Source organism: Clinocottus analis, unplaced genomic scaffold, assembly GCF_023055335.1.
Source record: "Clinocottus analis isolate CAN_PGR_092001 unplaced genomic scaffold, fCliAna1.0.p SCAF_21, whole genome shotgun sequence".
Taxonomy (NCBI): Eukaryota; Metazoa; Chordata; class Actinopteri; order Perciformes; family Cottidae; genus Clinocottus; species Clinocottus analis.
The window spans coordinates 5,784,879-5,797,880 of record NW_027175943.1 but is presented as its reverse complement, the minus strand read 5'-3'; the positions used below and the strand labels follow the sequence as shown (position 1 = coordinate 5,797,880).

General features: G+C 46.8%; 1 protein-coding gene across 6 annotated transcripts; it reads left to right on the top strand.

Annotated features, from left to right (window-relative positions):
- Nucleotides 1–1,604: 1,604 nt before the first annotated feature.
- Nucleotides 1,605–11,934, top strand: agfg2 (ArfGAP with FG repeats 2). Of its 6 annotated transcripts, none has more exons than XM_068587696.1 (14): nucleotides 1,608–2,050; nucleotides 3,025–3,118; nucleotides 4,331–4,446; nucleotides 5,439–5,583; nucleotides 5,928–6,048; nucleotides 6,167–6,271; nucleotides 6,598–6,630; nucleotides 8,003–8,254; nucleotides 9,091–9,163; nucleotides 9,335–9,378; nucleotides 9,611–9,697; nucleotides 10,336–10,455; nucleotides 11,444–11,514; nucleotides 11,653–11,934. In XM_068587696.1, exons 1-14 carry the CDS (start codon nucleotides 1,884–1,886, stop codon nucleotides 11,698–11,700), a joined length of 1,476 nt encoding a protein of 491 aa, XP_068443797.1. In that variant the 5' UTR covers nucleotides 1,608–1,883; the 3' UTR covers nucleotides 11,701–11,934. The 6 variants fall into 6 exon arrangements, with proteins under 6 accessions (XP_068443800.1, XP_068443801.1, XP_068443797.1 ...); XM_068587698.1 differs by lacking the exon at nucleotides 1,608–2,050 and adding an exon at nucleotides 2,143–2,332; XM_068587701.1 differs by lacking the exon at nucleotides 1,608–2,050 and adding an exon at nucleotides 2,209–2,271.
- Nucleotides 11,935–13,002: the final 1,068 nt, after the last annotated feature.

Here is a 13,002-nt window from a genome sequence, read left to right as displayed (position 1 = left end):
GGGAATGGGGCTCATCCAAACACGTTTATGTAAATGAAACCAACTGTCGTCGACAACACGTCATGGGAAGAACCGCGAGGAATCCTAATCAACTTTTTATGAACTTTCAAATATACCGACGTCGTCCTAAAAAAAAAAAAAAAAAAACCTCTGCTACATTGCGTCTTCGCGTTTCCCGGCTGCCCTCATAAGCTCCCCTAAAGTAATCTGTCCCCTTGCCAGAGCGCGCTGGAGCGTCAGGAGCGCAGCGCTGCGCCAAAAGGAGACGGGGGCGTGTGCGTGTGTGGCGCACACGGTGAGCGCGGCACCATCAGAGTCTCGACTCTCAAGATAGGCAGTCGGCTCTAATAGAGTATTAACACGGTTCTCGGACGACGTAAAACTTGGCTGCTCGACAGCTTCTTGTTTGTCTTTGACAGGAGATTCCCTGCGCGTCGGTCCAAGTGTCAAACCACACAGAATTTCAGGCGCCGACGATTTTTCAAAATAAAGGCCTGGCCGGCATCGACACATTGGGAGCTTGTTTGTGAAAGATGCATACATGTCTGGAGAAAGGGGATCACCCGAGGCACATTTCCTCCCAAAAGTGACTTTTCACAGCCCAGTACAGGCTTGAGTAATCACTTATGCCCATGACAGGAGTGCTAAAGCACCAAAAAAAAGCACAACAAAAGTTTGATTTTGGGAACATCCTGGTGAGTTATGGGTTAAGGCACTAAACATAAACCACTGACCACCATCCTCCAGGTTCATGGCCGGTCAAGGACCTTTGTTCACCATCGCTCTCGTCTTCTCATTTCCTGTCACTTCTTCATATCATATTTCAAATGTGAAAATGCTGGAGCCACTTTAGGGCACTGTTGTGTTTTAGTGGTGCACATTACCAGACAAATGAGCTAATTGGTTAGGTGACCACAAAGTATACGCTCACACAGATAGCACACAATACACAGACAACACAACGCCTTCAGGGCCCTCGAAGGTCCGGGGCTTGTTTATAGTCCATCATTGGTATTTCATAAAGCAGCCTGTGCTAGTCATATGCATATACCATTAATTTAGGCAGGCCTATTTTTTTTTAAAGCAAATACAAATAAATGAATAAATAAATATATGATTCACAAGCTTTCTATTACATGATCTTCCTCAAGAGGTGAGGGTCAAGACAGTTTGAGCTTGCTCTCCTATGACGACCGCAAACTCCATCTGCTGTTGAAATGAACCTATCAAAAGCTGCAAAAAAAACAGCTGCAAAGTGAGCTTTGTCATGAGTTACGTTTGTTTCCAAGCTTAATAATTCATTTTCAATCTTCAGGACATCGAGTATATACCGAAAACGGTGACATTTGTCATTTATTTCTCAATATCCTTATGTCAAAGTGATGTGAACAACAGCTGATTCCCAGAACACAGAGAGGCATACTGGGAAATACTTTGCCCTCCTAACAGTTGGACGAGATAACCAGTGTTTGTATTGGAACTTCTTTTTTTTTTTTTTTTTTTTTTCTTCTTTTTTTTTTAAAGACACAGGCAACCATAAAAACTCAAATTGACCGTTACCTAAAGCTCCACTTGCATCTTTTTTGTGTGTGTGTTTTCCTTTATTCTGAAAGACATCCGCAGTGTTTCCGGCGCGTGCGCGGCTCATCGTGTGGGACTTGCCGCGCCTCCCTCTCTCTCTCTCTCTCTCTCTCTCTCTCTCTCTCTCTCTCTCTCTCTCTCTCTCTCTCCTCTCCTCTCCTCTCTCCGTGTTGCCTCGCGTCGGGGCGAAGCCGCATTAGCAGCGTCTCCGTAATGCGGGCGTGAAGCGGAGGGGGTCCAGGAGGCGGAGGGTTACCGGCGTCACACCGAGCCTCGCCGCCTGGTGCACCGGAGGAAATACCATGTCGAACCGAAAGCACCGGGACAACCAGGAGATCTGCGCCCGCAAGGTCCGCGAGCTGGCCCAGTCCGGAGTAAACAAACACTGCTTCGAGTGCAGCCAGCCCGGGGTGACTTACACCGACATCACGGCGGGCAGCTTCGTCTGCACGTCGTGCTCCGGAATGCTGTGAGTGGAAGAAAAAAATACATAAATAAATAAATATATATATATATATATATATATATCTATATGCAGCCGCGCCTCCTCCCGGGGTTTCATTTACGGCACGTTGAGCATCAGTGGGAGGGCAGAGAAGATACCGAGAGAGTGTGTAGAATGTAATTATTTAAATAAAAGCAAAGTAGCAGGCCGGAGAATGCACCATGCAGCACGGAGCCAGATTAACGGTGTGTGCTTTTCTATTTTTCAGCGTTTATCAGGGAGTGTTGGTGCGGTGCAACAGCCGAGGTGCTCACATTAATTTACGCAGTCTCTCTCTCTCTCTCTCTCTCTCTCTCTCTCTCTCTCTCTCTCTCTCGCGTGTCTTCCAGCAGCTTCTTAAACGACAGACCGCTATTTGGTCATTTTCCAGCTCTGAGTTACGTTTCATTTCGTCATGGTGCAGGTTTGACATTACCACCCCACCCACCCACCCTCTCTCTCTCTCTCTCTCTCTCTCTCTCTCTCTCTCTCTCTCTCTCTCTCTCTCTCTCTCTCTCTCTCTCTCTCTCTCTAGGCTCCATTCCAGTGTGGGTGTGTATGTATGTGTGCTGTCACATTTTGTTCTGCATGTTCGGCCCAGTCGACACACACACACACACACACACACACACACACACACACACACACACACACACACACACACGCACACGCACACACACACACAGACGGTTTCAGCACCTCCACGCGCGTAATTGCGCAATCCCGCACATGCACAGCAGTTGTCACACTTTTGCGTCCCCGGCATGGAGATTACTGAAACCACACGTCTCTGTCACATGGCACCTCCTTCACGCCGGTGCTGCCCGTTAAATTCACAGTCACGTGACGCGTGTTTCCTCGGCCACCTGCCCTGTCCCCTTGTCTCCTCTCGGAGGCGAGGAGTCACTACACACGTCCTTCGTTTCACTCCCTTAATTCCTTCTCTCCATCTCTCCCAGGAGAGGCCTCAACCCTCCCCATAGAGTCAAGTCCATCTCCATGACAACGTTCTCCCAACAGGAAGTGGAATTCCTCCAAAACCATGGCAACGAGGTGAGTAATATTCATAAATTCGGGGCTTCGAGCCGAAATTCATGGGAACGCATTTTAATGTTTTTATTTGTGTTATTCACGCTTATAAACTCATCTGAGGGATGAGTCCAAAAGCTTCTGCTCACCGGTTCCTGTTGTTTTGGGTCAAGTTTGGGGTTTGCATGGAATATGAGGCGTCCCTCATGGACCCGTCTTTGTGCTCGGGATGTTTTTCTTTTTCTTTTTGGGAAGAATGCTCCTGCCAAGAAACAAAAGGACCAGCGGTCTCTGGTCCCACCCAAACCACGATCTATTTCCTCTGTGTGTGTGTGTGTGTGTGTGTGTGTGTGTGTGTGTGTGTGTGTGTGTGTGTGTGTGTGTGTGAGTGTGTGCGTGGGGCAAACCAGGGCACCCCTTCATCCACTGTAAAAGTAAAAAAAACATTTTTTAGTGATACATTTTAGTTTATTATGTTTTTATATCAATGCAATCAAAAGATTATCATCAGATTAAGGATTTTTTGTCTAAAACCCCAAATTACTCTCACACAAAACATAAAATAATGCGCCAAGAAAAATATAACCCAAACAATGCCTCAGTTATCAAAAAAGTTCAAGTTTGACCTCTCCAGCCAATGTATTTCTATATTTTCTATGAGTAATATAATATTCAGCTGTTTTCAAAAAGACAAACTGAGAAAAGAAAATGAATTCAAAACGTTTTTAACATTGTTGATGGTTGTCGGTAATTTCTTCCACTTTGACATGTTCGACGACATTGACATCAAAATGTAGGTCGCGTTAACGTCAGCTGTTTGGATTTCATACGGTGAAGCTTTTTTATTTCCCCGGTGTGCGCCGCACTCGCTGCTCTTATCACACCAAATGAACGGTGCAGAGTTTCCGGCTTATCAAGATGAGTGCAGACTGTTTTTATTAGCTTGCGCTTGGCTTGAAAAGTGTGTGTGTGTGTGTGAGAGTGTGTGTGTGTCAAGTATAACGTGAGGAGAGGCAGAGGTTTTTCTCCACATCGTCCTCTGAAGAGAGATCGCCCAGTTTTGATTCGTCATTCTTGCAACACTTTTGACTCCCCTCTCTCGCCGATGAGAAAACGTGTCTGTGAGAGATTCTCCGATACTGAACATGAAGCAGACGAGTGCTGCATGACCTGCAAAACTGATGAGCAATGTTTCTGTTGCCGAACGTGTGTGTGTGTGCGTGTGCGTGTGTGCAGGTCGGGAGGAGGACTTGGCTGTGCGTGTTTGACCCAAAGGCGGACGGCTGCTCCGACATGAAGGACTCTCAGAAGTTCAAAGAGTTCCTGCAGGACAAATACGAGAAGAAGAAGTGGTGAGAATGCCGTTTCAGAACGTTTGTAGCATCGCACGCTAATGGGAGCAGGCAGTAGCAGAGGTTTGCTTTGATTATCTACGCGTCATTTGGGGCGTGAAGTATCAGGAAATAGCGTAAACATCTTCAGAATTGCATATCGGAAGAATTCCTAAGAAATTTGCTGCAGACATTCGTTCATGAAACTAATGGCATTCCCATCGGCCTCAGCTCCGACCAGAGCTAATTAGCAGATGTCAGCATGTTAACATCATTCTAAAAATGTTCGGTAGCTTTTTTAATTTGTCCAAATCTTTGAATGATGACCGAATAGATTGCTGCAGGCATGATGTGTTTTTTTTTGTTTTTTTGTAGGCCAACAGGAAGTGAACGTTGCGCTGGTTTCCTTAACAAAATGGGGCGTTTCTATTAGATTTTAGATTATTGCAGAGAAGACAAGCTCTGTGGCAAACAGATATGTTTGATGCTGTCACGTTTCTGACACCGTAACCGTCACACACAACCAACACTTTTCGTGAAAAGCTCACGTTAGGCTGCATCGTGTGTAGGAAAACTGCGATGAAACAAGTGGAGTTTATTGCTGCAATGTGCATTTAACTCATGAGACCGTCGTGTCCGAGCGCAGCCTCACAGAGCGCATCGGCTCCTGAAAGCACTTATTTTCCCAATCGTCAAAAGATTGTGACTGATGTGAATTGTTCCCCCAGTTGTTTCAGCTCTCGAAGGGAAAGGGCATGCCGGGGCAAATTAGATCCGAACAACAACTGATAATGCCTGTTCCAAATTTAGACATTTAACTGAATGAAGTGGAGACGCCCACTCGGACGAATTAGCTCACGGATAAGAGCTGCTTTCATGCGAGGATAGGAGAAACAGTCATTGATTTGGGTTCAGCTTCCACGATTAAAACATATTCCGAATCGGGGCCTTTGATTACTGACTAAATGTCCAGCTAGTCGCACAGAACGGTCCCAAATAACCATCTCTTTCAGGCACTTTTCCAAAAGTAAGAACCGGAGGGACATCGAGGGTCCTTGGAGCCCGGGGGTCCAGGCGGTGCCCCCTTCTCACGGGCCCTTAACCAGCCAGGCGCCCTCCCATAACCTGCCCCCCAACGCCAGGTCCACGAGGCCACCGGTGAGAGGCCTAATGTGTCCTGATTGTGCAATGGGGTTGAGAGAGTGATGAAGGGGAGAGATTCAAGAGAGAAAGTGGGCGGGGGCGGTAGAGAGAGTAGAAGGTGAGGAAACGACCTAAATTTGCTTCCACGCGCCGCCAGAGAGACAGAGACTGATGGGCCGGACAGCGAGACGCCAGGTAGCCTCCGCATCAAAGCCGCTGCTTCTGAATTATTGAGAAAGCATGAAAGAGACTCACTTCTTCTGCCTTTGTGTTTTTTTCTCTCTCTCTCTCTCTCTCTCTCGCTCTCTCCGCCCCCCATCTGCTTCTTTCTCTCTCCTCTCATCTCTCGCCCAACCCAGTCTCAGTCCCAGCTGCCGTCATGGGACCGAGCTCCCGCCATCTCGCCCGCCGACATGCGGGCCGACGTGTTCACCGCGCGGCCGCTGCGCACCCAGAGCTTCAGAGACCCCGCGCTCAAAGGTCGGAGGTTGACCTTCGTCAGGGGAGCGGATGTATTTGTGGAACTGAACCCGATCGATTCCCTTCAACCCCCTTTTGTCCTCTTTCTTTTTTTCTTTCTTCTTTCCCCCCGACGTAGATCCCACCATGTGCGGGATAGAAAGACAGCGGCCGGGCTCGCTGTCGTCGGCGCTGGGAGCTCAGAGCCACGCCCCCTCCTTCCCCGCCCTCCCGCGGCCCTCAGGTGTGTCCTCCACTGACAGCATCCCACATGCAAAAACCAACACCACATCAATGGATATCATGTAATATTCACTGTAGTACAAAAGGGGGGAAACAGGAGAGAGATTTCATCGGGTTGCTATTCATCCGCCACTGAAAATAGTCCCTAAAAAAGCACTATTCTCCCCATTATTCCTCCTGCTGTTGCACCTTGACAGTGGCTTGGGGGGCTAGGAATTGACAGCGGGGGGTGGGGGGAGGGATAACAGGCTTTTCTCCTCTCCTCCATGAACTCATCCCTCTCTCTTTTGTTCTGTCTCTCTTATCTCTTCTCCATCGACCTCGTAGCCAGTAGCTCTTTCAAAAACCACTTCACTTTGGGTAAGACGCGGCGCCAACCGATGCATTTTGAATGTGTGCTGAATGGCTGAGATCAATAGGCTCTTCCTAAGTGTGTCGCCCCCCGCTAAACGGCCGGCCTCGTGGCTCGTGCCGGTGCTTCGTGCCGGTGGCCGTTTGAGAGGAGCCGCGGCACTCTGTCGGCAATTTGCCGCCCGGTCCGTGGTCGGCTAACGTCACATGCTGCAACCGGGCGGGTCAATAGTTGTAGGTTTCCTCACTTCAAAGCCAGAACCTGAAGGCTGGGAGGGTCAAGGGTCAAAGGAGACACACACACACACACACACACACACACACACAGACTCACACACAGTTCAAAGCTATTTTTAGGCCCTAGCTGCTGCTGCCGCTGCCCCCGTCAGCAGAGGGCTGCTGAAATTTCGCACCGCGTTGAAGCACTTGAAGGCTAAGTAGGACACAGCTGTAATCCCACGGGACACATTAACATCCCCAAAGTATTCCAGGACGTTCAGGTATGTCTGCAGAGATAGGTCCTATCTGGAGTATGACCACATCCCGAAAACATGCAGCCGCCTTTAACGCGCTCTATATCTTCAGATAATCTGCATCAAGTCAAGTCTGGTCTGGTTTCTGTCACAGACGAGCTGGATTTAGAAATAAACTAAATAGTTTTCATGTGTATCCCCCCCCCCATGTGAATAGTTCTGGCTGATACTAGCATGCTTTGTGGCTCATGTTTGTGGAAAGCTTGCTACCTACGGACGTTAATTTCCTGCCTTTGTTACCATCTAACAATTGTATTTTTGTGGTTGGTGCTTTGAACACCATCCGAGAACTTGCTGCTGTGCCTTTTTTCAATTATCCTGTCAAAGCTCAACTGTGACAACGCGCTACATGCTAACCCCGCAGCCGACGCGCCTCGTAGCATGGAAATGTTAGTATAGCATGAGGACTTTGTTTCATGAATTTCTTCTCATGTATTTTTGTCCATACATCACTTTTTATTTAATTTCTGCATTGGTGTACAACAACGTGTGCTAACATATAATCAGATTACAGCGTTTAGTAGCTTTCGATTGAATCACATGATCTTCCTGAGCAGGTGGAGTGTTACTTGAGGGCTCTTTAAGGGCTTTTCATCCATGTTGTTTTAAATACTGAGGTGATCAAATCCATCAACGGCAACTTGAAATACTTGGATTATTTTACCTAGGATTAAGTGTTTTGGCTCTAGAGGTACCTTCCTGTAGAGAAACCTGTAGAACTAGTTGTTTCTGAGTTACCCATGAGGCCGTTCAGGTTTCAACACTGCAAATTCGGGCTCGCACACGAATTGCAGCAGCGCTCCCTCCTCCGTCTTTGCGACTGAAGCTCGGCTCACCTCCGCTCTCAGGTCGTACGGTCTCGGCCTCGGGGACCACGGGGCCGTTCAGGGCCTTCCCCAAGTCTCTCAGCGTGGACTTCGGAGGTCTGAACCACCCTCATCATCCTCATCATCATCAGCCCCTGCCCCACTCGCTGTCCCAGCAGCAGGCCGGAAGCGTCGGACAGACCAACCCGCCGGTCGGAGGCTCCAACCACCGGGACAGATACGCCGCCGTGTCGCATCTGGACAGCTGCTTCTGTGAACCATCGGCGGTCTCGGGTAGGAAACATCTCCGTTTGTGAGAAGATGGATGCTTCGTTGTTTCTGCTGCATCTGTGTGCTAGTTAAGGCTGAAAATAAACTTCATACTTCTACTCCAGTAGAAGGACGGGTACTGGCACCTTTTCAATGTAAGATATGGAAAAAGAAGCAAAGATTAGAAATGATTTGTCCCAGAAGCTTATTTTTTATTCATTTTTAAGGCCCATTTGTCTGCATGACTAGTATGTTTGAGTACATTCTGCTGTTAATACCTAAATACCTTCACTTTCATTTAGATTTTGAGACATTTGTACTTGTAATGCCGTGTTTTACACCGTTGCACTGGCACTTTTACCGAGTGCGTCTTCCACCACTGCTCACAGATAGAGGGAGAGTTGGAGTGTGAGTGTGATGCAGATTGTCACCGCCAGCTCAACAAGGTTGCATAACATCCTTACACCAAATGCCAAGGCTTTAAGCAGCTGAACTAAGCTCATTGTGTTTGCTCCAGATCGTCTGAACTGCGTTTTACAATCGGCCGTATTGGTCTAACAACCAAGGCGGATGTTTTCATGCATAGGATTCATACGAGGAGCCTTCGAGCTTCCCACAAGAAGCTTTTGTTGTTTTCCTTCATCGCAGCGTGAGGAGGTTATTGATTTTCTGCCTCGGCTCCCTTTAATTCATATCAAGCGGAGCACAGAGACGCTCTTCCTCAACGCTTTCGTCCTTCCACGCTGAGCACCGGCCGTTTGAACTCTTCCTGTTGCCATCTTTCCGCATCGTTTTCAAGATAATAAGCGCTTGATCTCACTCCAGTTATGTGCTGTCTTGTGTGAAACGCTCGTTCGCAGCTCCACCTGGTGGCCCGCCGCAGTACAACGCCATCTTCGGCAGCAGGCCCTCGTCCGGCTCTACTCCCGCCAGGTAGAGAAACAAATTTTAAAAAAAAAACAATCCATCAAATCTGCTTCAGTTTAACGTGACAGTTTAGTTGTTGTTGTTTTTTTTTTTAGATCTCCTGCGTGTGGAGCTCCTTTTAAAGCTCATATGTCCTGATCGATCCTCTTGTTTCTTTTTCTGCTCTTCCATCCCCAGTTCCCCCGGTGTCGATACCGCGTCCAGCTCCCAAACCTTTGCAAGTAGGTACCGAGCACGAAAACGCCATCGATTCCCTCCCGCTGACCGGCATTGTGTTTTCATTCAGCTCCCTCCTCTTTAAAGCCGACAACACTCCTAATTAGGATGCGTCTGTGTGACCGAGAGCAGCGTTGGTTTGAATAGACAGGAATGCACTCTGTTAACCCCACACACTGTGAATCATCTCCGCGTCTCTTCTCCTCCCCCCCCCTCCTCCTCCTCCCTCCGTCTCAGATTTCCCCAACCCGTTCAGCTCCAGCACCGCTCCCCAGCAGCCCGTCGCCCTCTCCCCGAGTAACCCCTTCAGCAGCGCATCAGGAGGTGAGACTCGTGTTCGGGGCCCTTTAGACGCGACTCTGCTGCTTTTTTTTGGGGGCGGGGGAAAGGTCACGACCCCTGACCGTGTCATACATTTGTTTATAACTGATGACTTTATCATCAGAGGGTTTCGTGTTCAGGGGATTACTTTGCGATCCAGACTCTGGATGTGGAAAGCCCAATGTTAAAATTTCATTTAGAGTTGAAACTATTATTCTCTTCACGCAGGAGTCGATCGTCAGGAAAATTAGATGGCCAGAATTTGGATAATAGATTCATCATTTCAGTCTCCTAATCAGCTAAATATTTGCTTGTTTCAGCTTTTCACATGTGAAGATATTTTTTAGAAAGCAATCAAATATTTTCAGTGACATATGCAGAAATCCAAATGTATTGTTATTTATTGCACGCTGTTATGTGAACCGCAGCAACACTGTTCGAACTCTTCTTGCAGCGTTTTATGTAATCGTTAAAACATAACAACATGATTTGTTGGCGTATTCAGCTTGCATATTAATAATCCGGGGGTTTCATATGCAGAAGTTAAATGGAAATCATTTCTCTGTAAAGCTTCACCTTGTTCCCCGTGGATCCCGTGGCCGTCTCTCATCTCGCTCTGTGTGTGGGCATCTTTTCTCCAGGTGACTCCAGTGCGTTTGTCAGCTCGCCCACCGCCGTGTTTCCTCCGTCTGCCTCCTTCCCCGCACCCAGCACCCAGAATGCATTTCATCATGAGTCAACCAGCAACCAGGAAGCTAACGGTAAAGCTTATTTTATTTGTCAGAGTCTGATATTTTGGTGTCTATACACATTAGAAATAGCAGTATATGTGAATGGTTTTAACACTGTCTTCTTATTTGAAGAGAAGATTGTGTTAATGTGCTGTTTGTTTTCGTTAATGGGGAAGAAAAATGTGTTGAGGTTTCCAATTTGTTCGTCAATTATAGTCTTGGGGAATTAAAGTACACTCACCTAAATCACATGGGAGACAAAGCCTTTAATCCTGCTTTCTATAGCTTAGAGCACGCTATGTAGTTCTAATTTAGACGCGGTTGAAGACACAGAGGTGCTGAAACATGAGTCTGTCTGCACGAGTAAAGGCTGCAAATGAGTCGGAGCGCTCCAGTCCCTTCTGTTCCCTCTGGAGGTTTGTGATTTAGGTTTGTGTCGTACATCTAGAAAGCAGCTCTAGTCGTACAGTTTGTGCTGAACAAGTTGCGGACAGTCTCCCGTCCTGCCAGCACAACTACAGCGCAATTATGCGCTAAACGCTAACATTAAAAGCACAGGAAAAATAGTATTTACCAATACATTTTAAATAATAACGCAATCTGTGAGGGACAAAAAGCCTCATTTATCACAGTTCAGTCCCTGTTTGGATACGAATTAATGACTTTAGTTTGAAAGTGTAATCGGTTCAGTGAAGTGTGAATTGTTTAAAAGCCAGAAATCATTGTCCCCAAAAAAATAAAAAAATAAAAAACATCCCATTAAGCCATAAATGGAATAGAATAAAATATGCTGCTGTGTGCTGAGCTAAATGACATCCATGTAGTTAACATATATGAACATTTAAAAAGCTACACACAAACTCACACACACACACACACACACACACACACACACACACACACACACAATGTTTCATTATTTCAACAGTGGCCACCAGCGACCGCTCAGGAATACCAATTCACACTCTCAGCGTGTATCTCAGTGTGCGTGTCCTTGTGTGTGTGTGTGTGTGTCCAGGCTTCGCCTCCTTCCCTGCGGCCGACTCTGAGCCCAAAGTCCCGCGGCCGATGTCGGTGAACCCGTTCACGGTGAGTTCACCGCCTCGCAAACAAACAAGTGGCCCCAAGTGCACTGGGAGGGGGAACAAAACAAGAGGGGGCTTATTTGCATCTTTCGCGAGGCTCTCTTTTCCAGGAAGTGTAGTAAAGTCCTCTCTTGTCTTTCAGGGGAACGTTTACCCCGGTCGAGGGACGTCGCGAAACCCTTTCATCTGACCTCCCCCTCCACCCCTCTCCCTCGCTCGCTCCTTACTTCACCCACCCATTTCTCTCCCTGTGGGAACTGGAGGGAGAAGTGAACTTGAGGAGTCGCTGCCATTTCAATGCCTCTGGAGTATTGTCCCCCTGTGAGGGAGGGTTTGACGTCCTCCATCCCTCCCCTCCGTCTGTGTTTACGTGTTTGTGGAGACAAAACAACAAAAAAAAAAACGTGTGAATGTAATTATGAAATCTGTGCGTGTGTGTGTGTGTGTGTGTGAGAGAGATCAGTCGCCTGCCGTGTTTGTACCACGTGACATTATGTCAAAAGTTGTTTGTGTGCCGGTAGACGCCAACCTCAGGGCTCTGTGGGAGTCACTAGTAAACTTTTTGGTTCTATTTTTTTCGCAGAAACACACACATACATGTCGCTGCTGCTACTTTGCTTTCATCTCCTGCTTAAAAAGGGCAACCAAACTGGTCAAACAAACAAAGAAAACAAACAAACAAACAAACAAACGTCCAAGTCTCTCTGTTGTCCAAAGGAGGAGACTCCGCATCACGAGTTTCCACAGATGGTCATAAACAGCCTTAACTGATTGCATGTGAACTAGCGTCGACAGATAAGACGAGCTTTTCTCTGTGATGGGCGTGTGGAACAAGTTTGCATTCGTCTCTGTTTTTATATATTTCTTTACATTTTTTAAAGTCCCTCTTTGAAGGGTAATCTATGTTTTCCACTTCCTATGGCTGCATGCGCTTAGAGGGCTAAAAGGAGATACTACTGAATGTAAAAAGCAATTTCAGAATAACTTTAATGTGTGTAAAAAACAAACAAAAAAAAACCTTCATGGCTTCGTGTTCCGGACCAAAATGTTTCTCAATCGCTCATTCTTTTTTCTTTTTTTGGGGTTGACATGGAGGCAAAGTTCATTTTTTTCCCAATTTTGCCAAAAAGAACGGAGAGATTAATGTGTCTTTGTAATGACAAGTATTCATGTTCATAAAATCAGTTTGTTGCTTCTTAAGTAAGTTTGGCTCCGGGTGTTTTTGTCCTGCTTCATCTTTAATCTAAAAAAAGTACAAGTATTAAATTAAAAAATATTCGTACTTCTTCAGCGTTACAAAGCCCTCTTTGTACAATATACATTTTAAAGGCTGTAATTACTTCTTCAAACAGCAGAGGGCGCTTGAGCTCCACTTTCTCCTGACCTCGTGCACAAGGTTACTTTTGGATGCATATTGCATAACAACATACATACTGCATAAGCGTGCAGTACAAAGATAGAAGCCCTTTAAAGCTGTTAGGAAGACTATTAA

Excerpts from the sequence above, each read along its gene's own strand:
- agfg2 (XM_068587696.1), top strand. The coding sequence starts at position 1,884 with ATGTCGAACCGAAAGCACCGGGACAACCAGGAGATCTGCGCCCGCAAG. Across the intron at positions 3,119-4,330 it reads TCCAAAACCATGGCAACGAG|GTCGGGAGGAGGACTTGGCT; the intron begins GTGAGTAATATT and ends GCGTGTGTGCAG. Across the intron at positions 6,272-6,597 it reads CGCCCTCCCGCGGCCCTCAG|CCAGTAGCTCTTTCAAAAAC; the intron begins GTGTGTCCTCCA and ends TCGACCTCGTAG.